At 46.9% G+C, this 26,188-nt stretch overlaps 2 protein-coding genes across 3 annotated transcripts in view; one reads left to right on the top strand and one right to left on the bottom strand.

Annotated features, from left to right (window-relative positions):
• CCDC91 (coiled-coil domain containing 91) overlaps positions 1-26,188 on the bottom strand; it is a 539,477-nt gene that overhangs the window by 233,272 nt on the left and 280,017 nt on the right. The window lies entirely within an intron of this gene.
• PTHLH (parathyroid hormone like hormone) lies at positions 5,405-25,493 on the top strand. Of its 2 annotated transcripts, XM_087934224.1 has the most exons (4): positions 5,405-5,661; positions 8,268-8,401; positions 18,217-18,621; positions 21,153-21,509. In XM_087934224.1, exons 1-4 carry the CDS (start codon positions 5,653-5,655, stop codon positions 21,373-21,375), a joined length of 771 nt encoding a protein of 256 aa, XP_087790350.1. In that variant the 5' UTR covers positions 5,405-5,652; the 3' UTR covers positions 21,376-21,509. The 2 variants fall into 2 exon arrangements, with proteins under 2 accessions (XP_087790350.1, XP_026561131.1); XM_026705346.2 differs by lacking the exons at positions 5,405-5,661; positions 21,153-21,509 and adding an exon at positions 25,112-25,493.

Below are 26,188 nucleotides of genomic sequence, written 5' to 3'. Positions count from 1 at the left end.
AATATTCACACTGCAGTTGGGATGTTGGGTGGGCCTTTAAAAATAGTTCCCAAAGATGACCAAAATACAGTCCTTCAAAGATGCCAGGTTTTACAGTTCTTCTACCCTGCAGCCATGACAAACCAGGATACTTTCCTTTTTTCTTCCATAAACGTTATTACATTTCATTATAAGATAAAACACTGAAGAAACAAAAATTAGGAGAGGGAGGGAGGAGAGAGGGAGGGAGGGACTGAGGGTGGGAGAAAGACAGGGAGAGGGAGGGAGGGAGGGAGAGGGAGAGAAGGAGAGAGAGAGTGAGAGGGAGGGAGGAAGGGAGGGAGATTAAGAAAGAGGGAGGGAGAGGAAGGGAGGAGGGAGAGAGAGGGAGGGAAGGGGGAGAGAGAGAGACGTCTTCTGACTGTTTGCAGTGCAATAAAATACAAAAAAAAAGAAATACAATTGCAACCTTTGTCATGACCCTTCACAACATTTCAAACCATATCTATCATGACGAAATCATCCTAATATCAAAACCTAAAATCAAAAGTTTTATTTTATTTTTTATTAGTTTCAAGCAAAAAGTCCAGAAATGGTTTCCAAGTAGAAACAACTCTAGATAAATCCTTCTCTTTGATTAGATCAGTCAGTTCTGCCCTCATCCTTGCTACCTCTATCCCTTTCATATCCACTCTTGCACTGTGGGGAGACAGAGATGCTTTCTTGAATAGAGAGCAACGCTCATGTTCTTCCAAGATTGTCCTGACACAGCAAAGGATAACAATGGTGTGTTTTAGATGACAACACAAAGGTAGAATGTAATTTCAGGAATTTGCTGTGCGTTGGTATATAGGCACACACATGCACACATTGTCATAGACAACCTCATCTGTATTATATGGTTTTAATTACTCTGGATTAAGAGCAGCCTTTTACTCCATCGTTACTTGCACAGACTTGACTTGGTGAAGAGGGACCAAAGATCTGCAGAGCTCCTTCCTGCTCCCAAATGGCTGTTTCCCAACAAATGAAATTTCAGAGAGTGAAGCAATTCACTTCCCATCCTGCTGTGAATTTATGGCCAGTTTCCTCCTGTTGAGACAGCAACCAAAGGAAGATTTCACAAGGAAAGGAAGAGTCAACGGCAATTAGAAATCCGATTAGAAATCTGTGTTGAATTCTATCATGCTCCTTTCCCAGAGACAGGGACCAAAGGTTAGGTCCTGAAAATACCAGTGTGGAGAAGGGAATTTAGAAAAAGAGAGAAAAGTGAAGAAGGAATTGAAGAAGTTCCAAGTGGGGTAGAATGGACACTGATAAGTGATGCCTGCCGTGGTACAATAGGATTCACTGACAGATCTGCAAACTGTTGGAAGTGTGATCGTGAACAGGGAACTTTTTTCCCTATGTGGTGGACCTGCCCTAAAGCTAAGAATTATTGGCTCAAAATTAAGAATTGGCTTGAAGAAATTATAAAACAGAAAACTGAACTGAAACCAGAGATATTTCTATCGGGTATATTAAGAGGTAAAAATTGGCCAAAAGAATTTCAATATATCACACTCCATTTAATAACTGCAGCAAGAATTGCCTAGGTGCAGAATTGGAAAGGTGATGCTATTCCTTCTGACACCATGATAATAAGAAAAAAGGTTTAGAACAGGGGTGTCCAACCTTGGCAACTTTAAGACTTGTGGACTTCAACTCCCAGAATTCCTCAGCCAGCCAGAATTCTGGGAGTTGAAGTCCACAAGTCTTAAAGTTGCCAAGGTTGGACACCCCTGGTTTAGAATGTGGAGAGATGGAAATGCTATCGATGGAAATGAAAGAGAGAAAAGAAACAGAGTATTACGAGATCTGGAACTCTATGGTACAAATGGCTAGAAGGTAAACGCAAAGTAGATAAATGAAAGAAAGGTAGGAGTTATGGTAAAAGATGAAATAATACTGTGTATAACTATGTAAATAATTATGTAAATATATGAATAGATGCCTCAAAATTGAACGCAGAAATAACTGTAACAATACTTAGTAATAACCTACATCAGTGATGGCTAACCTTTTCCATGTTGCATGCCAAAAGTGCGCTCACGTGCCTGCACCCATGATGCAATGCACACTTGACTATCCCCACTCCCTGCGCATGTGTGTGCAACCCCATATATGTGCACTTCATGCCTCTGCGCATGTGCATACAACCCCCCATACTCCACATGCCTCTGTGCATGCGTGCGCATCTCTCACATGCACCTCTCCCCACATGCATGCACAGCAGATACCTGACAATCAGCTGGCTGGCAGGGGCACAGGCAAGTTCAGTGAGGCTCTTCCGGGTGACCTCTCGCGTACCGGCAGAAGTGGCTCTGCATGCCGCTTCTGGCACACATGCCATAGGTTCGCCATCACGGACCTACATATTTAGGAATATGTCAATGTGAGCAAACACCATTAGGAACAGGGGTGGGAATCTACCGGTTCGCACCTATTCACTAGACCCAGTTGTTAACATTCTAAGCAGTTAGGAGAACCAGTTGTAAGAAGAAATTACTGGGCTAATCCTGTAAGGAAGGCAGGAAGGAAACATTCTGGTGTTGCTTACAGAAACTGCCTCTCTGTTAACCCTTATTACATTCTTGGCAGAACTAGACCTCCTGTCTCTGGAACATATCTGGAGTTTTTTTCCCCTCCTTTGCTGGTACTTTGCTTGTGTGGAGTGACCACTCAAATTACAATGGCCCTGAAAAAAGTGACTTATGACCATTTTGCACACTTACAACTGTTGCAGCATCCCTACAGTCACGAGAGGCCAGGCGTGGTGATGCATGCCTTGATGTGAGTGATGTTGAGTTGGCCACGCCCAGCCAATAACATGACCACCAAGCCATGCTCACCAACTAAGCCACACTCACCAACTAAGCCATGATCACCAACTAAGCCAGACTCACCAACTAAGCCACGCTCATCAACTAAACCACACCCACAGAACCAGTTGTTAAAAAATGTGAATCCCACCCCTGGTTAGGAACACGCTGTAACGAGTGGAAATATGTTTTTAATTATGGGGGGAAGGATTCACCAAAGATGGGGTGTATTAAGGCCAAGAGAGATGGAAATAGCCATTTGGGGGTCCTCCATAAATTCTTGAGTCATGGGGAGAAATTGCTCCCAGATAGCCCAGCTATAAGAAAAGAGCATGGAGAAACGGTTTGGATCGCATATTAATCAGTCTCCCAGGTAGAACCTAAAGAGGTTCAGCAACTAGTACACGATGCTCGTTTCAGCGCTCCTAAAGGCTCTTGTCTCCCAGGTTGTCAGCCGGTCGTGGTGTTAACACACGCAGGAGTGAATTGCCTACAACATCTGCGGATTAGCCCCGGGCTGTAACCACCATGGACAGCTCACTGGGTCTCACCCGCGCGGGCCCAAGGCGCTCTCGGTCGCTCGCTCTCCTGCGCTCCGTGTTTTTCTTGCACGCAACTCCTTTGGGATTTGGCCATGTCCCCGGTCTGCACAATCAATGAATGCCACCAGCACTCGGCACCAGCTAAAAATAGAAGGGACGGGTTTTCCAAATGAAATATAACGGACGCTTTCAATCTTCCTCAAGATTGAAAGAGGTTCATTTAAAAGACATGCAGGAGGTATGTTGTGGACCAGATTTTTTTTAAAAAAAACTTGATAAAATACCTTTCCTTTCGTTTCCTTTCTCTTTCCCTGCTCTTCCTTCCTTCTCTTTTTCCTTTTCCCTTCCCTTCCCTTTCCTTCCCCTCCCCATTTCCCTTCCCTTCCTTCCCTTCCTCTTCCCTTTCCCTGCTCTTCCCTTCCCTCCCCCTTTCCCTTTCCCTCCCATCCCCTCTCTTCTCCTTTCCTCTCCTCTCCTCTCTTCCTTTCCCCTTCCTTATTTCCTTCCTTCCTTCCCTCCCTCCCTCCTTTCTCCCATCTGTTGCTAGACATTCCACAGCAGAGAGTGTTGCACGAAAACGACCCTTGGGGACAATAAGCAACGCCATTCAGGTTCCAGCAAGTGCGGCCCGATTCTTCATCCTCGGAAAAGGGGCAACCTGTTTTACAATGCAAAGCAAGGGAGGGCAGGAGCCCCCCCCCCCACCTCGTGTTTACGGGAATAGCGGGGGTGGGGGAGGGAGGAAGAGAGGGGGAAGAGGGGCTGATCACAGCAGGCTACCCATGGGAGAACAATCCCTTCCTAGCAGGAGTGAGAAATCAACCGACATTTTTGCAAGGCGTCAAATGCCCCCCCAAAAGATTCTCCCGATGTGTGTGTGTGTGTGTGTGTGTGTGTGTGTGTGAGAGAGAGAGAGAGAGAGAGAGAGAGAGAGAGAGAGAGAAGTCCAGAGGTACAACCACTTTGCTTGCTTGTGTAAAGTTCTAAGAGTAGGCAGCGCCGCCGAGCCCCGTGCTGACACCTACGCTGCCAGGTTAAGAGCCTGAGGTTTGAAATTTTGGGGAAACCCAGGACAGCGGGCTGCCTCTCCCGCCTGTTTGGGGGAGAAGGTTTCCCCGAATTCAGAAATTCCCCCTTTCTGGCGGGCAATGTGTTAGACCCCGTCAGGCAAAAGGAGGGAAATGAAAGGGAGCATCCAGATCTATGACAGGCGCAACCCCGCTTTTTGTTTTGTTTTTTTCTTTTGTTTTTTGTTTTACTGCACGGATTCAAAATGTGAAGCCCCTTCCTCTCGCTTGCCCTCGGAAGTTGTGGGAGCGCCATCACTTGAGACTTTCAAGAAGAGACTGGGCTGCCATCTGTCAGGCATGGCGTAGGGTCTCCCGCTTGGGCGGGGGGTTGGACTAGATGACCTACAAGCTCCCTTCCAACTCTGATTATCTGTTATCTGCTTCGGGACGCCCCTCTATTGGATCTAAGAGTTAGCCTCAATTTCCCGAGTCCAAGCTTCGAAAGGGCCCCTTCTCCATATCCCCCCCAAAAAAGGGGACGGATCGGTTGGGTAGCGCCTCCCCCATTAGTGAGGCTGTTCTACTGTCCCTGCAAGGTGGGGGGGGGCGGGGTGTATGTGGACTAGATGGTCTCTAAGCCCCCTCCCGACTATTCCAATTCTAGGATCCAGTCCCAGAACCGCGATCTGGCAGTGGAGCAGCCGGGGGTTGGGGGTGGGAAGCGCCCCTAGTCCTCCCCATCGGGACTCGGCGCGCAAGGCAGGCAGGCAGGTGGAAAACCCGATAAAGGATCTCGGCCCCCCTCCCCCCACCACCCCCGCCGATCCCGAGCTGGCGCGCCCTCGACCAATGGCCCAGCGAGACAGCCCCTCCCCTCGCGCCGCGATTGGCTGAACCCTAGCGGGCCGGTTCCTCTCGAGGCTTAAGGCGAGGGACGGGGGCCTCGCCCCCCCAAGCCCCCCCCACCTACCCCACCCCGGCCGGGGTCCTACAAAGGCTCGCGATCCCGCCTGGCTCCTCCAGTAGGTTCCGAGAGGGAGCGAGGAGGCGCACCTGCTCCGCTCGAGTCCCTTTCTGGAGATAAGGAAGGGAGGGGAGAAGACGCCCCCCCGCCCCGACAGCTCAAGCTTGACCCACTGCGGAAGAAACCCTACCGTCCCGCCTCGGAGAGACGCCCTGCCCTGCCCTGCCCTGCCCTGCTCTGAAGGGGCGAGCGCGCAAGGAAGAGGAGGAAGAGGAGGAAGAAGAGGAGGGACGGCCATGGCAAAGGTGAAGGCTGGAGAGCGGGGGAAAACGGGGTGCGCGTCCCCAGGGTTTTGACTGAATTGATTTCCAAACGCCCAATGCTTCCCCCGCCGGTTGTTTGGTGACTCTGTGCCCAGCATCGAGTGGTACCCATGGGGCGCAGCGTGGGAAGGAATGGACGGGACGGGCGCAGCGAGGGATGCTGAGAGGGGGAACCGATGCTGAGAGGGGGAACAGCCCCGCCCAAAAGAGCTCCGTCGGCCTCTGGCGGACCAAGAAGAGGGTCTTCATTTTGGAGCTCTCGCCCTCACAGTCAGGAGGCTTAGAAGTTCGATCCTAGGTGGAGGCTAATATTGGGAATAGAGATTCTCCTGCTCGAGCGGCGGAGGCGGCCGGTTGGACTAGATGACCTCCGGAGTCTCTTCCAGCTCTTGTTAGTCTTACGGTTTCTTTGCAAGGCACTCGCCCCTGCCGGTCACACGGACCGGCAAATCGGGCAGACCGCTTTCCGAGCTAGTCACGAGGTATTATACACACCCCACCTCCAGATTCTCGGGACGTTTGCGCCACAGGGCGCGCGAGGTTCTTAGGTCAGAGAAGCCAGCCAACGTCTGAACGCGGTCCGAGAGATAAGTTGAGCCCGAAAACTCCTTTCTGTGTCGGGTTGAGGAGCTGGAGAGCCGTGTTCTCATGACGCGCTGGACGAGAATAGAATAGAATAGAATAGAATAGAATAGAATAGAATAGAATAGAATAGAAAATACGGACTGAAGTAGACTAGAATAGAACAGAATAGAACTTTATTAGGGTCATAGACCAGCAATAGATATCACTATTTACAATATTTTTTTTACAAAAACTGTTCGAGAACACCTATTTTCTTAACAGGGGTGTTATTATCCACTATTAATGTACTTGTGTAAATCGTGATGTCTATTGCTGGTCTATGACCGAAATAAAGGTAGATTCTATTCGCCCTAGGCTAAATACAGGGAACAGTTGTACGTCGGGAGCGTTCACACGATACGCCAGGGCTGCGAAGTCTTCGCACGGTTCGCCTTTTGGGCGGCGAACCGGCCCTTCGGCGGTCCTCCTGTTCAAAAGGCCAAGAAGGCTGCGCTGACCCGACTGCCTCTCTGGCACGGAGTGGGGAGCGGCGGCCCTTGACCGCACCGGCTGGCAGCTCCTCAGAGAACCGAAGCCTCCCATCCACCTCCCGCCCCTCGCCAGCCAGCCAGCCAGCCAGACACTCGGCGAGGGCAGCCTGTGCTTCGCCGTGGCCTCGTTTTCCAGGGTCTCACTTGGAGGGCGCCGTGATCTACACGCGACACCCTGATAAGGGTTGTTCAGCTTTCCAGAGCCCTTGGGCGGCTTTTGCTCAGCCAGACGGGCCTCGGGGAAGAATTGGGCTTGGGCGGGGGGACTGTGTGTGGAGGCTGGCCAGTCTCCAGCTGAGCACAGCTGGCGGCGGGGGCGCCGCAGAGGACGTGCCACCTGCCGCCCTCCCAACACTTCTGTACAGGCCCTGGGAAGAATAACGGGGCGGGGGGGGGGGGTTCTCTCCCCAGCCACAGTCACTGGACCAGCCTTGCTTTTGCTTGGACTCGTTGGCTGGCCGGAGGGGACCCGGGAGGGCTGAGCACGGTGTGGCCGGGCATTCGAGGCGGGGGCCCTTGACCAGCCCTTCCCCAGAGTCGAACTGTTGAAGTTTGGGACTTCGATGCCACGTTCCCCTGCCAGGAAGGCGGGACTCGAAGGTGTGGGAGTCCAATGCATGGACGGCCAGGTAGCTGTTTCTCCCAGTTCCGGCCATTCTGCACCATTCGCTCCTGGAGGGCGAGGCTGGTAGCCGGGCTTAGGTGCTGCTGCTCCAGGGTGCCTGGCGGGGAAGGTACATCCGACCAGGGCTCTGGCAGCCACTCTGCCCCCTCCCCCCCCCCAATCGAGGACTCTGCCTTCTTTCAACCTTCCCGGTCCCAAACTTTTGGCTTCGGGGAGGCTCGGTCGGGCAAGGAAAGAGCTCGGGGACCGCCCCTGCCGCGCTAGGTTTCTGCGTGCAGGGAGGGAGCTTCGGACGCTCTTGGTGGGCAGCCTGTCTGCCCGGATCCTCGGCGTGAGTGACAGGGCCGAGTCGCCCGCTCCTGGCCTCTTCTTCCCCAAGGGCTGTGGGTGGTCCCACTCCCCGCTTGCCAGGGCCCGATGGAGGCGGGCAGCAGCGAGGTGGCTGCTCCTCTCTTGGCTTCCCAAGCTGGCCTCCTCCTCCTCCTCCTCCTCTTCCTCCCCTTCCCATCCCGTGGCGATCCAGAGGGAGGGAGGCAGAAAGGCAGCTGCAGAGACGCGCAGCGGGTAGAAGCTCGGGATCTGAGCAAGGGACAGGACGGGAAGCCCTCCTGCTGGCCGGAGGGTTTCCCCCCTTCCTCCTCCTCCTCCTCCTCCTCCCCCTCCTCCTCGAAGGGGCGTCCCGCGCCTCCTCTGCGCTCCCTTGCTCCACGCCTGGGAGGTTGGCTGGCGTTTGGGGGCGGGGGCCCACGCCTGGCGCCCTCCCTCCCTCCTCCCTCTTCCCTCCCCCCCAAACCTCCCCGTTCTCCTGGCGTCCCGCTCCATTCGCTCAGCGCCACTTCTCCTTGCAGGTCCCGAAGATCCGCCGGCAAACCACCATGTTCCCCAGACACTTCCAGCAGTGGAGTTTCATGGTCTTCTTGTTGAGTTACTGCCTGCCGTCCTCCGGCCGATCCCTGGAAGGCCACGGGAACGGACGCCGATTGTGAGTCGCTCTTTCTCTTCCCTTCCCTGTTCCCGAGCCGGCGGGGAGGGAGGGCGGGCTTCCCCCTCGACTTCGGATGCCCCGCCGTAGCTCGCCAAAACGACCGGGCAGCCTTGGATTCCCTTTGCTCAGCTCGTGAAGCGATTGGCTCAGAACAAGAGTCAGGTTTTTTTTTTAATTTCCCCTTTGAAATAAAAAAAATCCCGAGGGATGACTTGAAGGAAAGGACGGATCGGGTGGAGGATTGCTTTCCTAAACCAACCCTGAATTTTTTAAAATCTTTTCTCCCCCCCCCCTCCTTTTTTTCCCCCTCTCTCTGTCTCCCTTCACTTTTTGAATCGGGGAAAGCTACTTGGCGGGGTAGCACTTATCTTTAGAACAAGGGTCTTCAAACTTGGCAAGTTGAAGACTTGTGCACTTCAACTCCCGGAATTCCTGAGCTAACCTGACTGGAGGAGGAATTTTGGGAGCTGAAGTCCACAAGTCTTAAAGCTGCCAAGGTTGGAGACCCCTGCTTTAGGGAAACGGGGAGCCAGGTAGGGCCAAAACGACCGGCCCACCGCTCGTTTTGCCTTGTGTCAAAAGAACAATAGCTGCCCTGAAGGGACGTGGGGAGTGTGTGAAGGAGAGAGGGGGGGGGCGAGGGAGAAGAAGAGGGAGGGAGAGGGAGTGTGGGAGAGAGAGAGAGGGAGGGAGAGGGAGAGAGAGGGAGGGAGGAGAAGGAGAGGGAGAGGGGAGAGGGAGGGAGGGAGAGAGAGGGAAAGAGGGAGAGGGAGAGAGAGGGAGAGGGAGAGAGAGAGAAAGGAGGAGAGCGTTAGAGTAGAGCCTCATGTGTGTATGTTTACATGAGCTGGGAAATGGTGTTTTTATTACAAATGACCATAGCAGAAATATTATATAGTCTTCAGATCCCAGAAACCCGGAGAGCGCCCTGGGGAGAAAATACGTAGCGCTTAAATCGCGGCAACCCTCCATTGAGGGTTTGTGCCAATGAGCAGGAAATTTAACCTTTGGGTTAAACTACTGATGGAGAGAGACATAAGAGACGGTGAGCTGAGAGGAAACAGGAAAACGGACCGCTGGCTCCGATTCTGAGGTGCTCAAATGCCCCCCCCCCCATGCTTATTAATAACACCAGTCAGATTACTGGAGTGTAGGGTGAACTAACCGGATCGATAAAATCCATCCTGCAATCTTGTCGCCATGCCGGATGCGCAGTTCTAGGCTTGTACTTAATTCTTTGTTAGGTGATACGGGAAGTTGGGAATAAAGTTACCAGTTTAGTAGATGAATTGCAGGCAGTCTATGAAATATAGGAAAAAGTTATCCTTGAAACAGGTTTTTCTTTGGAGGCGAATTAGGGAAAGGGTGCTTTGGTGCTCTGGGAGCTTCGGTTGTTTTCTTGGCAGACGTTTCATTACCCAAACTAGGTAACGGGAGTTGCGGCTTGTTCTCACGATGCAGAAACTCCTGGGTGGAATCTGCACGGATTCTTTCCCCTTGTGCGAACTATTCGCGGATTAGAATGAGGTCTGTATAAACCTTGGCATGGGCCACGCACCACTTCCCTTCCGAAACAGTCGTCCTTCTTCTACCTCTCTTCTAAACACGGCTTCCAAATTTGCACTTGTTCCCTTTCGTAGCCCGACTGAAAACCCACCGGCTGAACTCCTAAATTCTTGAACAGACCCGAGAGAAGTCAGATGTTGCCCCAAAAGAACATCTGGCTTTGACCGTGATGGATGCGTAACTCAGCATCAATCCACCAGGGCTCGTGCTCAGAGCAATAACTTCCTAGCAAGGTTTCCATCCCACATTCTGGAAACAAAGAATGTGGTACCTTGCTCAGGTCCCGAAACAATTGTAGAAAAAAGGCAAGCCGAAGAACTTGGAAACGCAGAAGGTATTATACAGTGCTGCAAAGTACAGTCGCCTTCCTTAAGTCCTTAAACAGGAGGGAGGGAGGGAAGCCCGGCGAAGGAACAGAGAGCAAGGGGAGGCCAAGAGTGACCGCTGCTTAGTGAGGGTTGGTTAACCATGTTCCCGTTGGGGATAGGCAGTTTAGCCCCAAGACCATGGGGATGATGTTTTCAAGGTTGTGTACATGAGAGTGAATTATAACTCTGTGAACCCGGCGTGCCATGTATACAGTAATTTGTGTGAGTGCTTTTGGGCAGCGAGAAACCATAAAGTCTCAACTCTTCACTCTAAATTGCTCACCGCACCACATGTTAGCATGGCATTAACTGCCTCTGGTTTGGGGTCAGGCAATTTCTCATTACAGGCTGGAAAGAGACCTCTAGCGGGATCGCGAAAACACTTCCCCCCCAAAAAAGAAACTTTTCAGTCTTCGGGGATCTATTTTTAGACATGGTGTATTTCTTCTAGAAAGGGTAGTGTTTCTTCAGCCACTCCGGAGATTCGGTTTAGATCAGGAGTTTTATTTATTTTGTTTATTTATTTGATTTGTCAACCGCTTACAAGATAATAGGCATAGGTATAAACATGAGTAAGAATACAGGGAATAGGTACGAATAAACGGGGACAATAGAACAGGGACGATAGGCACAATTGTGCACTTATGCATGCCCCGAGTTTTCTCCAGTTCTCATTCCCCGTCACGGTTACAGGAGGTGGAGGGGAGGGAGAAAACAGTATGGGGAGGTAGATTTTAAAAGAATAGTTGGCCCCAGTAGCAAGTTATCTTATGGGCCTTTGGAGATTGGCGGTGTATATTCCTGCATCTATCCCACAGCAGACATTTGCAAAATGGTTAGAGTTTTGCCTTCTGCTGCCTGAAAGAATGAGGTGGAATTGGGAATTTTTATTTGGGGGGGGGGGTCCCTGGTGCTCTCTGAGATTGGTTGCCCCGATGATGTTACCTAACTGGGTAATAAAACGTAATAAATAATAAAATAAGTCTGCAAGAAAATAACCAAGCTCGGAGAGTGCCAAGGACCTCCTAGTTCAACTCTGAGCAACAAATATTCTTTTTATCTTTTCACCAAAGTGGGGAACAAGAGCCATTGGCAAAGTTGCACTTAGTCTTCCTAGTGGCAAAGAGATTTCCCCCCCCCCCCGCTCCCTTTCTACTCAGTCTCCCTCTAAAGTTCCCTGAATGGGGGCTCTAACCACCTTGACTGAAATCATGGCGCACCGATGCTACCTCTGTCTTCATGATCATTCTTAATCCTGATGCAACATGTTTAGTCACTTAAACAGCGACCCCGGTAGAATAGCTGGATGAAGGAACTTTTCATGCACAATTGTTTTAAAGCATGTAGCTTGATAATATCTACAGACAAAACCTTCCTCTTCGAGAATATTATCACGTATTGAGATACAAAATTGTTTAAAACAACAACAACAACTCAAATGTTCATGCTAAGGAACACGGAGATTTCTGAATTCAGCTAATTGAGTTTTGTTTATAGGTCACTCCACTCCCTGACAATTCTAGGTGGCTTATAACTAAAATTCTAATATATTCCACAGCAGTTACCTAGTAACATAGTCTGAGAGAGCACCTTAATTGAGAAATATGCATTTGCTATTAGTCTGTTAAGAATGCTGTTTGCTCCTATTATTGGATGAATTGATCGATCGGTTAATGACTTTGAGTCAGCATGACGGTTGGCAATTATATGGGTAAGTCCATGTAGTTTTCTTGAGAAAGCCTTTTTCTTGCTTTCTTCTTAAGGCTGAGAGACAGGGACAGGCTCAAGCTTATCTAATTGGGTTTAAAACAGGACGAGAACTCCCAAAGTCTAGTCCAGTGGTTTTAACCACTACCCCAAACTGCCTCTTGCTATTGAATTTTACATGATTCTATTTTTAACAATGACATTTATTGGCACGCTTAGAAACTTCTTAGAACTCCCCTAAGAGGCTCTTGTGACAAGAACAATTAATCCATTTCAAATTAAGTACACATCTTTTGTGGAAGGAAAGACCAAAAGATGAGAAAAATCTGCTCATCACAAACAAATATCAAGTTGGTTTTAATTGCTAACTGGGTAAGAAAGAGAGAAAGAAAGAAAAATTAGATTTGAGGGTATTTGTATGCATCATATGGCAGCAGGAGGTTTACAAATTTATTCAGAGTTCAAGAAAGCGGAGAATTTTAACAGGTGAAGAAAAAAGCCATTCACATTGTGAATACATTGGGAGGAAAATGAATTGGAGTCTCTAAAGAGAATCGGATAACCATGATATAAAGTAGTATAAAGTCATACAGCACAAAAATATTCAGGCTTTCAAAACGCTGATCCGTTCCGAGAAGAGAGTGGCCATCTTAATTAAATGAGCAAATGACATGGATAAGGCGAGTGTCATAGAAATGGTTGGCTGAAGTCACATTTTTAAAGGGTGGCATTGAAGATCTGGAATTCAACAAGAGAAAAGTTCTACAGAACCGGAATTGACATAAGTTGCACATGTAATTTTAAAGCTGATTGTTTAGTTCAACGTTTCTCAACCTTAGCAACTTTAAGATAGAGGACCACAACTCCCAGAATTGTAACCCCATGTATCTGAAAATCGACAAGGTTGAGAAATACTACTCTGGTGGATATGTAAGATGAACCAGAATGCAGGAATGAAGATATTCTTTCTAGAATAACTGCCAAAGTTTTTTTTTAAGCTGGAGAACATATCCAGTGGCTTACTAAGCTATTGTGAATAAAGTCACAGTCATATTCCTGCTATTTTTACAAGGCATCTAATAGCACCCTTCATTGTCTTCCCAAAATATCTACATGTTTTTTCATTGGAGAACATCAACCCTTTTTCTAGCCAGGTGGTTCGTCTTGCTCAGGTGTCCCCAAACTTGGCAGCTTTAAGACTTGTGGACTTCAACTCCTAGAATTCTCCAGCCAGCTATGGTTAAACTCTTAACGTTGCCAAGCTTGGAGACCTCTGGTCTAGCTCATGCCACAAACTTTATCTTCCGCTAACCAGGATTGTGCCAAGTTGCTTTGAAAAAAGCCATTCGTTCAGGCTGAAGTGGCATTTTACTGGGCCGACCACGGACCAGCGATGCCAACATCTACAAGAGTGATTTTTTTTCATGCATTCTCTTTAACATTGGGATAATTTCCATGGGTGAACGAGCATGAAACAAACATGAAGAAGACATATAATTTCTTGAACTGCTCAGAAGAATTTATATGTCTCATCTCTATAAACTGCATAATTCTGAAGGGGAAGAGAGAGAGACAGGGAGAGAGTGCGTCTTAATGAGATTTCAGTTGTGGTCCTTCCAGTTTTTAGCTCTGTCCCTTGGCCAATAAGAGATTCAATTCTAACACAGAAGGCCAAGTTTTTTTCTAATCTTCAGGTGCAAGGCTCCTTGTATTTTGCTTCACGTTGTACCGTAGCATTCCAGCTCTTGGTTAATCAAGCTTATACACCCTCAGCTTTTGATAATAAGCTGCTATGATAAACCAGAAGGGACTGAGTGTGATAATAACCTTGCTTTTTGTATTAATTATTTGGATTGATTTAACTTTAAGTATATGTTCAACTCTCAGTGACTTTTGAGATGATTTCATTCTATCCTTGATATATTTCAGTGAAATCATATTAGTCTACAATAGCAATAGCCTTATATACCACTATATAATATTATGTATAATATAATAGACTTATATATTACTTCTCAGTGCTTTTACAGCCCTCTCTAAGCAGTTTAGAGAATCAGCATAATGCCCCCAATAATCTGGGTCCTCATTTTATCGACTTCCAGGCTGTGGGCAGAGTTAGCCTGCAATGCTGCACTCTAACCACTGGCCACCAGGAAGGAGAATGAGAAAGGAATAATGGATGGATGGATGGATGGATGGATGGAAGGAAGGAAGGAAGGAAGGAAGGAAGGAAGGAAGGAAGGAAGGAAGGAAGGGCAATAGCACTTAGACTCATATACCACTTCACAGTGCTTTACAGCCCTCTCTAAGCAGTTTACAGAGTCAGCCTATTGCCCCCAACAATCTGGGTCCTCATTTTACCAACCTGAAGGAGTTTGGTGTCCTTCAATGTGTCCAGGATATTAAGGGTATCTTGGACCCTACAGATAGTCCTTGACTTACAACAGTTCATTTAGTGACCAGTCAAAGTTACAACAGCACTGAAAAAAGTGACCTATGACCATTTTTTCACACATATGACCGTTGCAGCATTCCTCAGGGTCACATGGTCAAAATTCAGATGCTTGGCAACTGGTTCACATTTATGACAATTGCAGTGTCCTGGGAAGTCACGTGATCCCCTTTTACGACCTTCTGATGAGCAAAGTCAATGGGGAAATCCAGATTCACTTAACAAGCGTGCCACTAACTTAACAGCTGCTGTGATTCGTTTAACAACAGATGCAAGAAAAGTTGTAAAATGGGACAGAAGTCACTTACCAGCGGTCTCGCTTAGCAACAGACATTTCTGGCTCAGTTGCCATCATAGGTTGAGGACGATCTGTATTATCAATTAGCTGCAAACAATTAGAGCAGAAACATCATGTCCTTGTGTACTGAACTAAATGGGGAACTTAGCTCTAGAAATGCCTTCGCACATTTTGCAGGTTGGTAGACTGGAGGGACAGGTATCTACTGGAATCATCTACAAACCCACCTCTTATTTTATTCCTGCAATTGACAATGCATCCACCTTACCCTTAGAGCCAAGCACGCCTTTTCCCATCAGTAATTATTCCCCAGGATCAAGTGCTGGACCACAATATTTTTTTTTCCTGGACTATGGTTCTCTGTCATCCTTATTCTTCCAGTATGGGCAGATTGCAAAATGCCATTCTTTACTATCCTAAAATTGATAAATCTCAAGCAGATCATACCTATCAAACATCAGGAAGGTATTAAAGTGTGTCTGGAGAAGTAAGGTACTGAGAAGATGTGTGTCCTATTAGCCCTGTCGTTGATTAGAAACCCTAATAATTAAAAGAGAAGAGAGTAGAGTAGAATAGATGAGAGAAGAAAGTAGAAGAGAGTAGAGTGGAATAGAATTAATATTTATCTGCTCTTATCCATAGAGTAGAGCAGAAGAGAAGAGAGAAGAGAAGAGAAGAGAAGAGAAGAGAGAATTGAATAGAAAATAGAATAGAATAGAATAGAATAGAATAGAATAGAATAGAGAATAGAACAAAATAGAATAGAATAGAATAGAATAGAATAGAATAGAATAGAATAGAATAGAATAGAATAGAATAGAATAGAATAGAATAGAATAGAATAGAATAGAATAGAATTCTTTATTGGCCAAGTGTTATTGGACACACAAGGAATTTGTCTTCAGTGCCTAAGCTCTCAGTGTACATAAAAGATGTAAGTAATAAATCATGATCATAGTCATTATAAATGCATTCATCATGAATCATAAGATACAATAAGTAGTAATAGTCATAGGATGCTAAATAAGCAATCAAAATCATACTAGGATCATAAAGATACAAGAAACAAGGTCATAGTCATAAGTAGAAAAGGAGATAGGGAATAGGAAGGAAGAGAAGAATTATAGTAATGCAGTCTTAGTAAATAGTTTGACAGCGTGGTGGGAATTAGTTGTTTAGCAGAGTGCTGTAATCTTGATCTACAGCAAGTGGCTGATCTCAGAGAGAGACGCAGGGTTCACCCTGGGTAAGAACTTGGAAGAAGACAGCTAGGAATATTCAAAGCTTAGCTTAGACTGGAAAAGAAAAGGCAATAGCAACTATCTTCTGTATCAAGAAAACTAAGGAGTCACGTGGAATTGAGCCCAATTTGAAGGGGTCTTCGCATTTAGTGATCGAGAACCCATCTGTCCAAACAGATGTGTCCAGGAGCAGTCAGTCACAGACCAACTGTGGAGAAAAAGTCCTCCAGAGTTAGGTGCACCAAGAGTTTGTTTGTTGGTGGAAAAAAGAAAGGGATGGATGTTGCCAATCTATAAAAGACAACTAACATATTGGGAAGCATCTCTCCAGATGTTTAGATCATGCAATGTATTTAACTGGTCCTCCTGGGGGCAGATTGGGGGAAAACTGGGGAACAACATTAAGCAGCTCCCTTAGCAAAATTTAAAAACTCATCCTGTGCTCTAGAACATGCAGCATCCACTGTGACCACAGGGATTGTCCACGTTTATCCAAAGATCACCAATCATTTCCATTTATATGCTTCCCCGACCTTATGGTTTCTATGCACTTCTTTGGTGAGCTTGAATCAGGGGTGGGCTTCAAAAATTTCAGCAATGGGTTCTCTGCCTGGTGGCTGAGTGGGTGTGGCCATGGTGGGCGTGGCCTAATCAGTCTCCTGCACCACAGTGTTTCACCCTCCCTGGGCTCCAGAGGCTTTCCTCGAGCCTCCGGGAGGATGAAAATGGCCTCCCTGGGCTCCGGAGGCTGGAAACGGGCCCATTTATGGCCTTCTGAAACCTCTGGGAGGTCCATTTTTTGTCCTTCCCAAGCTTCCATGCAGGAAGGCATCCAAAATGGGCTGCCTTGAGACTCCTGGGAAGGGAGGGGGGGCCAGAGAAGGCCAGCCAGGGGTTGGATTTGCCAGTTCGCTGAACAGGTCATTAAAAATGTTAAAATTAGATACCGGTTCACGTGAACCGGGGTGAACCGGTAGTCAGACGACTCCTGACTTGAATGTAACAAGACAGATGTCTCTTCAGAGCTAAGGCAAACAGTTCCTTTCTGAAATAGCTTCAAAGCTGCTTAAGAATCTGTATTATCTACAGTATGGGCCTGTTCAGGTGTCACTTTGAAAATTCAGTTCTAAATCTGTGAGTGGCTTCTTTAAAAGGTTTAAAAGGTGAAGAAAATAGGGTGGTTTTTTTTTAACGTGGAGAGTCTTGATCTAAAAAACAGCCAGGTTGCCAGGTGCACCAATGGAATTGAGTCGTAGCTAATCTTGGGCCAAGTTCATCTCCCTCAATGGATTTCTTTTCATTAAACAGGGGACAGCATGATTTGAAGCCCTGCTTTTCAACCTCGGGCACTTTAAGATAGGTGGACTTCAGTGGTGGGATTCAATTTTTTTTTACTACCGGTTCTGTGGCCATGGCTTGGTGGGCACAGCAGGGGAAGAATACTGCAAAATCCCCATTTCCACCCCACTCTAGTGGAAGGATACTGCAAAATCCCCCTTCCCTCCCCACTTCTGGGAGAAGATTACTGCAAAATCCCCATTCCCTCCCCACCCCACTAACCTGATTTCCAGCTCCGTTTTCCTGTGCAGGGCAACCAAAGACCCAGCTGATCAGCTGGGACTCAATGGGAGGCAGAGAAGAGATGGGGACAGGGCCAGTCAGAGGTGGGATTTGCCGGTTCCCTGAACTACTCAAAATTTCCACTACTGGTTCTCCAGAACTGGTCAGAACCTGCTGAAGACCAGCTCTGGGTTGGAGTACTCACAACTTCTAGGGGGCAATTTGTTCCACTGATTAATTGTACTCACAGTCAGGAAAGTTCTCCTTAGTTCTAGGTTGATTCCTCCTCACTTAATTTCCATCCATTCTTGTCCTGCTTTCAGGTGCTTTGGAGAATAGCTGGACTGCCTCTTCTTTGTGGCAGTCCCTGAAATATTGGAACATTGCTATCATGTCACCCCTAGTCCTTCTTTTCATTAAACTAGATGTACGCAATTCCAGTGCTCACTTTTTAAATATGTTTTAGCCTTCAGTCCCCTAATCATCTTCTCTGCACCAGAGTCTCAACACCTTTTCTTTTTTAATATTGTGGCGGCCATAATGAATGAATGAATGAATGGACACTGTTTCACGTCCAATAATGTCTGGATTTGCTCCTTCTTCTTCTTTATTTTGAACAGCAAAAGGACGGTCGCCGAATACCAACTCCTGCACGACAAAGGAAAGTCCATGCAAGATACCCGAAGGCGTCACTTCCTGCAGAACCTCATTGAAGGGGTGAACACGGCTGAGATCCGAGGGGTATCAGAGGTATCGCCCAACCCAAAACCGGCCATTGTTCCTGCCAAAACCTACACTATCCGCCTTGGCATCGACGACGAAGGCAAAAACCTGACCCAGGAGACCAACAAGACACAGCCCTACAAGGAGCAGCCGCTGAAGACCCCTGGAAAGAAGAAAAAAGGAAAGCCTGGGAAACGCAAGGAGCAAGAGAAGAAGAAGAGGCGAATTCGTTCAGCCTGGATCAGCTTAAAAGGGTCCGGCAGCGGCATGGACATCTTGGGTGTTGCACCTGTTAAGACAAGGTAAGAAGGACCCATGTTCCAGGGGTGTCCGCAAGGGTGGGCTGCTGGGGAGGTTCGCAGGGGTTCAGGAGAGCTAAGATTTTGTGCTGTTTGGAGAACCCCCAAATCCCACTCCTGGCTGGCCCCACCCACCCCTCACCGCCCCTCCCAGGAGTCCCCACATGGCCCATTTTGGATGCAGGTAAGTGCAGGGCAGGCAGGAAGCCTCGAGGAGAGTTTGGGAAGGCCAGAAACAGGCCCGTTTCCAGCTTCCAGAGTGCCGCTGGAGCCCAGGGGGGCTATTTTCACCCTCCCAGAGGCTCAAGGAAAGCTCTGGAGTCTGGGGAGGGCAAAAACACCCCCGCTGCCATCGTGGTGCAGGAAGCTGATTAGGCCACGCCCACCATGGTCACACCCACCCAGCCACTAGGCAGAGAACCTTTTGTTAGAATTTTTGAACCCCTGGGTGTTTGTACCCCCCCAAAATATGAAGGGTCTAGCTATTCTGCTCTAATAAGTTTCACCAAGGTTAGGCTTTCTTGTGTTCTTAACGGTGGAGAATCCATGGAAAACCTTGAGTTGCTTTTAATCTCAGGAGAGAACGTGGACGGTGTCCCTATGCCGTCTCTGCCGAAGCCATAAGGCAGGGGTGTCCAACCTTGGCCACTTTAAGATTTGGTTGACTTCAACTCCCAGAATTCCCCCAGCCAGCCAGCATGGGGAATTCTGGGAGTTGGAATCCACGCGTCTTCAAGTGGCCAAAGCTGGACATCTCTGCCATTAGGACTTCTTAGTTCAGTCCCAGTTGTTGAAAAATTCTGAAAAATTACTTCAAGGGTAGAGAAAATCGTTCCCATCCTGTAGGACAGAGAGTTTTCAAGGAAGGAAGACCTTGAGAGTTGTCTAAAAGTTTAGTCTAAACCTTTTAAAATTGAGAGAGGGGGAGGGAGGGAGGGAGGGAGGGAGGGAGAGAGAGAGAGGGAGTGAAAGAGAGAGAGAGAGTGAGAGAGGGGGGAGGGAGGGAGAGTGAGGCTGAGTGTGAGAGAGAGAGAGAGACGCAGGGAGGGAGGGAGAGAGGGAGGAGTGAAAGAGAGAGAGGGGGGAGAGGGAGAGGGGGAGTGAGGGAGAATGAGTGATTGAGTGAGAGAGAGAGTGAGAGAGACGGAGGGAGGGAGGGAGAGAGGGAGGGAGAGTGAGAGTGAGGGGGAAGTGAGTGCGTGAGAGTGAGAGAGAGAGAGAAAGAGACAGAGAGACAGAGAGACAGAGGAGGGAGAGAGAGAAAGAGAGAGAGGGAAGGAGAGGGAGAGCTGCAGCTTTGCACCAATTCCAAAATATTATTTTCTGAAATACTAATGACATGAATTATCACTGCGTAACGTTCACAAAAATCTGGCCAATTTTGGCCTTGGGCCCACCCCCGTGCAGAATTTGCATTTGAGGTTTCCCACATGACCGTTCAAATCACCCGACAGGGTCAGCCTGTACAGCTTGGGCACCTTCCAGTTGTTCGAGGTTCTCACACGCTGACCTGTTGTTTGGGTGCACGCTGACTCTTTTCCCCCTTCAAGAGATTTGGAATAACCTTCCAAAAGCATTAAAGCAGGAGAAACTTGCAGAGTTGAACAGATTTCAAGTGTAGCTGAAAGGTGACCACGAACCTTCTAGCCCAGGGGTGTCAAACTCAAGGCCCGTGGGCCGGATCTGGCCCATGATGTGCTTAGATCTGGCCCTAGGGGACACCCTGAAATCAGAAAAGGGCCAGCCCACAGTGCTTCTGCTGGCAGAAATGGAGCTTAACCCTAACCCTCCCAAACTCCATGTTCAGCTGCAACAGCCTCCTGCAGGCCTCTGCCAGTGCTCACCATTTATTTGCTGGCAGAGGGCTGCAGGAGGCCATCATGGCTGAAAAGATAGCATGCCCCCCCTCAAGCTCTGTTTTTGCTGTAGTGGCCGAAAACAGGGCCCGCTGGCAGAGGGCTGACACCTGGCCATACCCACCTTCCCCCCCCCAAGTCAAACCAGAGGTGGTATTCAGCCAGTTCTGACCAGTTCTGGAGAACTGGCAGACGGGGACAGGGCCAATCAGAGGTGGGATTTGCCGGTTCTCTGAACTACTCAAAATTTCCGCTACTGGTTCTCCAGAACTGGTCAGAACTGGCTGAATACCACCTCTAGTCCAACCAGTGGCTACTAGGGTGGCCCCTTCTCCTTCTGAGATCCAAATTGTTATACTACCATATTATTGTGGTGCAAATAGGGATCCACACACATCATGGTGTGAATAAGTCCATGATATTCCATATTGGCAAAATGACATAGATATCACCTGATTTCAGTGAAATTCCCACCTCCCCTTCGTTAAATATTGTCAACATTATTGTATCAAATGTTGTGCCCAATTCTTTGGAGGTGACATACTGTGCCACACTCATTGGTGGGATTCAAAACATTTTTATTACCGGTTCTGTGGGCTTGGCTTGGTAGGCATGGCAGGGGAAGGACACTGCAAAATCCCCATTCCCTCCCCACCCCACTAATAACCCGCTTTCCAGCTCCATTCTCCTTTGCAGGGCAACAAAAGAAGACTCAGCCAATCAGCTGGGACTTGGAAGGCAGAGAATAGATGAGGGCAGGGCCAATCAGAGATGGTATTTACTGGTTCTCCAAACTACTCAAAATTTCCACTTTCAATTCTCCAGAACTGATCAGAACCTGCTGAATACCACCTCTGGCCACACTCCTAATGTAGTCAAACCCACTAGTAAGTTAATTTGATTCTTTAGCAGGGAAGAAATATAAAACAAACAGAAAAGGGATTGAAGAAGAGAGTCAGGGGATGGGAGAAGGTAGCTTACCATTAACCAAAAAAACAAAACAAAATACCACTGATTCTGTATTACCTATTAACCTTACCAGTGGTGCAGTGGTTAGAGTGCAGTACTGCGGGCTACTTCTGCTGACTGCCAGCTGACTGCAATTTGGCAGTTCGAATCTCACCAGGCTCCAGGTTGACTCAGCCTTCCATCCTTCCGAGGTGGGTAAAATGAGGACGCAGATTGTTGGAGGCAAGTGGCTGACTCTGTAAACCGTTTTAAGAGAGCTGTAAAAGCACTGTGAAGCGGTATATAAGTCTAAGTGCTATTGCTATTTGAAAGCCCGTTTTGCAAGAGTTAGACTGGGATTTAAAAACCAGGAATCATCTTCAAGAATGGTTCTACCAAATGGGTAAAAAGAGCTAACACTAGTTCAGAAGTGTCTTTTGCTGGTAAAGCATCACTTCCTACATTGGCTGGGGTCATGAATAACCAATTCTCATGTCTTACGGGCCCTAATATCTTTAGCTGCACATTGGCGCAATGGGATTTTGCTTAGTTCTTCATATTAACCAGCATTTCTCAACCTTTGCATTCTGAAGATACGTGAACTTCAATTCTCAGACTTGTTGCCTGGGGGAATTCTGGAAGTTGAAGTCCACACCTCTTTAAGCAGCCAGGGTTGAGAAACATTGGTATAAACTACAGGTCAGCTCATGACGAGTTAGTAAATTCCAAACCAGAGAAGAGGATTTTGAAATGTTTGTTGCCGAAAGGGAATTTCATTAATGTCACATCTATCTGGAATGCCTCTTTAAACGCCCTTGTTACATAGGCCAAATACATGTACTTGTATCATATATTTGCTAAAAATGCTAGTGCTGTCAGGAGAGTAAACTATAAGTTTAATTTAGGAATCCCCCTGACATGGGCCAAATTCAAACCCAGTTCCGTTTCCCTCACTGAGGAAAAACAAGATAAAAGCCACTTGAAAAAGCCAAAGGACTCCAAAGTGTTTCAGTATTTGAGGGGCTCCTACAAAGATGAGGTGGGGTCAACCCAGTGGTGGGATTCAAATAATTTAACAACCGGTTCTCTGCCCTAATGATTTCTTCCAACAACCAGTTCACCAAACTGCTCAGGAAGTTAACAACCGGTTCTCCAGAACTGGTGCGAACTGGCTGAATCCCACCATTGGGTTAACCTATTTTCCAAAGCACCAAAAGGCAAGACAAGAAACCATGGATGGAAACTAACCAGGGAGAGAAGTAACCTAGAACTAAGGAGAACATTCTTAATGGTTAGAACAATCAAGTAATCAACCAATGGAATAACTTGCCTTCAGAAGTTGTGGGTACTCCATCACTGAAGGCTTTCAAGAAGACACTGGACAATCATTGTCTGGAATGTTATAGGGTCTCCCACTTGGGCGGGGGGTTGGACTAGAAGGACTTCAAGGTCCCTTCCAACTCTATTATTCTATGTCTTCTTCTACTTCTTCTAGACCAATGGCCTCTTGCCTAAGGCAGGAACTCTCAAAACACCCCAAACATCTATCCAAGCTTGGTTTGAAAACCTCTGGTGATGGAACCATCATGATTCTATAAGGGTGACTTATACTCTTAATAGCTATCGTGGTCATCCTGATTAGAACTCACTCTGCAAAGTTCTCACCTATTGCTTTTTATACCCGGACACTATGAGAATAAAGCCGGACCTTCTTCCCAGTTGCAGTCAAACAGCTTTACTGGAAGACTTCTATCATGTCTCCCCAAAGCCTTACCTTCTGTATGCTAAGCATACCAATTCCTTTAACTAGCCATCACAGAATTCAGCCTCCTAGACCAAGGGTCTTCAAACTTGGCAAGTTTAAGACTTGTGCACTTCAACTCCCAGAATTCCTAAGCTAACATGACTGGAGGAGGAATTCTGGGAATTGAAGTCTTAAAGCTGTCAAGTTTGAAGACCCCTGTCATAGACTTTCGCCAATCAGATCTGTTCTCATTTGTAATGACAAGTCTAGAACACAAGATGAGACAGACTTTGAACAGACACAAGTATCATCAGGCAGAGAAAACAAAACTCAACAAATATGCAGAGAACTTTAGCTGCCTGGTTTATATTTTTAGATTTTTCAGCTTTGTAGTTATTCTTGCTTGCCGGTAGAGTTAAGAGCACACTTTTAAATCCTCAGGTTTCTTTTTCCAGATGTCCTTATTTGTTTGATCCACATCTAATTCTAGGCTATTAACCTGTGATCTAAAATGTGACCCATACAGTATTTAATTACTGCTTGGGAAAGACCATATTTGTTAAACATGTTTAGCCAGATTGGTGAAAGATCTAGTAGCTGCATTGCACAAAAGGTAAAGTTTGAGACTGTTTTTGTTTGCTAGTTCATTGATCATGATACAAAATAAGGCCATTCCATTAGGAGCCCTGGTGGCACAGGGGTTAGAATGCAATATTGCAGGCTCACTCTGCTCACAGCCTGGAGTTCGATGCTGATGGGAGCTTGACTCAGCTTTCTAACTTTTTGAGGTTGGTTAAATGAGGACCCAGATTATTGGGGGCAACATGCAAATATTGCTGACTCTGTAAAATGCTTAGAGAGTGTTGTATGGGCTAGTATGTAATTCTATTGATATCAGTGCTATTTATTTATGGTTTAATGTAATGTGCTCAAACACTGAGTAACTTCAGTAGCCAGGTTAAGCATGCTAGACAGAGAGAAGGGGAAGAAATGGGCAAGATTGGAAGGATAAAGTTGAAGCAAAGTTCCAAATTTCTGGAAGCAGCAGAGACAGCCTGGGCATGAGGAAGGAAAAGACCAAACCAAAAAGAAGAACTAATGTAGAAATAAATTTCTCTTCCTTTTTGTGCCCTCCAGTTTCTATGAAATTGGGACATGTCATTCTCTCCTCATTTTGTAACATGCAACATGTAGACCACAAGGATACAACTGGTGCAAACTGGGAAATTGTACACCTTTCTCCGTGTCCCATGTTGCAGCTGAATGGAAATCCAGGGTTTACCAGATCATAGAACACAGAATGATAAGATTGGAAGTGACCTTAGAGATCTAGTTTACCCCTCTTCAAGCAGGAGATCCTATACCATTCTAGACAAATGGCTGTCCCGTCTTTTCTTGAAAACCTCCAGCAATGGAGCACCCACAACCTCTGAAGGGAAGCCATTCCAACTGGTTGATTGTTCTGTCAGGAAATTTCTCCTTAGTCCAAGGTTGGATCTCTCCTTGATTAGTTTCCATCCGTTACTTCTTGCCCCTGCCTTCCGGTGCTTTGGAGAATAGCTTGACTCCCTCTTCTTTGGGGCAGCCCATAAGATATTGGAAGATTGCTATCCTGTCACCCCTAGTCCTTCTTTTCATAAGCCTAGACATACCCAGTTCCCACAACCATTCTTCATATGTTTTAGCCTCCAATCCCCTAATCATCTATGTCTATGTATAGAAAGAAACTGCTTCTTGGAAGATATTTTCTATCACACTGTGCTTTATTAATTTCTTTGTACTGAGAACCATGAACACAAAAGACAAGTTGGCCTGAAATCCTTGGACTGATTGTATGTTGTCCGTCAACTCTTCCAAGAGACCCAGGATTTTTTTGATGAGGCTATTAATGTGTCCAGTTCTTTCTATGGGAAAATAATTCTTTCCTTTTTTCTTTCCTTTGCAGGAGGCGCTGACATCCTCCGCTAAGATTTTTTTTTGGAAAACTTACTCAAGTGTTCTGTAATTGTGAACATATGGAAAGTATTTATTATCTGTAAATATTGTAAATGATTCAAAAATAAAACCTTGGCTGCAGATGTTCTCCAAAGCTGCACATTTGAACATTGTGAATACTGGGAGGGAAATTTTGTACTTAGACAATTCTTGTTGTCACATTTACCATAATTTATTGTGTTGAATAATGTATTTATTTCCATGAACTTTTATCTTGGTGCTGCTGACTTTCTATATATATATTTTTTGTAACATAATGCACTTTAGATATACATTATGTCTTATGTTGGTAAGACATAAATAAACTACTCCTGGTTTTGGATTGGATTTAATGAGTTGCCAAGGACAATTATACAAAAAAAATGATTTTTTTTCTTCCATGCATACATAAAAAGGGCCGCATTTTTTACAGATTGTTTTAAAAAAGGAAACACAAAAGCCTCCAATAAAATGTAATCTAATTAAAATAACATCGTGACTCAGAAGGAAAAATGTGTCCTCTAGGATTTAATGACAAGGAACAATCATTTTCCCCTTTACAACATCTGAAAATAGTCTTTAAAAACTTAACATGTTTACGTTGGTTTCTGTTCCATTTTTCACATTGGCTTTTCATTTAAAAATCATTTACAATTCTTTCACTCGCTCCGGTAGTTTGGCGAAGCAGAGAAACTCTGCAGGGGAAAAATCTTGTAGGCTTCCTTGGAAGCATAAGCCACCAACTGGAGGTTTTGAAGCAGGGGTGGCGGGCGGCTGGGGGGTTCGCAGGGATTCGGGAGAGCCCCTAGCTAAGATGCTGTGCAGTTTGGAGAACCCTCAAATCCCACTCCTGTCTGGCCCTGCCCAGCCCACCCTTCCCCTCCCAGGAGTCCCCAGGTGGCCAATTTTGGACGCAGGTAAGTGGAGGCCACGCACAGAGGCTCGGGGAGGGCAAAAAACGCCCTCCTGAAAATTCAGGAAGGGCGGAAATGGGCCTGTTTCCGGAACCCAGAGAGGCTTTTTTCGCCCTCCCGGAGGCTTGAGAGCA

This window comes from Pseudonaja textilis, chromosome 5, assembly GCF_049901715.1.
Source record: "Pseudonaja textilis isolate UNSWEBS1 chromosome 5, rPseTex1.2, whole genome shotgun sequence".
Lineage (NCBI taxonomy): Eukaryota > Metazoa > Chordata > Lepidosauria > Squamata > Elapidae > Pseudonaja > Pseudonaja textilis.
Note: the sequence above shows the minus strand (reverse complement) of the source record. Positions and strands in the feature narration are given on the sequence as shown.

Bases quoted from the DNA above. Each gene is read 5' to 3' on its own strand.
- PTHLH (XM_087934224.1), top strand. The intron at 8,402-18,216 runs GTGAGTCGCTCT...TATTTTGAACAG, and splicing joins CACGGGAACGGACGCCGATT to CAAAAGGACGGTCGCCGAAT. The intron at 18,622-21,152 runs GTAAGAAGGACC...CCCGCTTTCCAG, and splicing joins GTTGCACCTGTTAAGACAAG to CTCCATTCTCCTTTGCAGGG.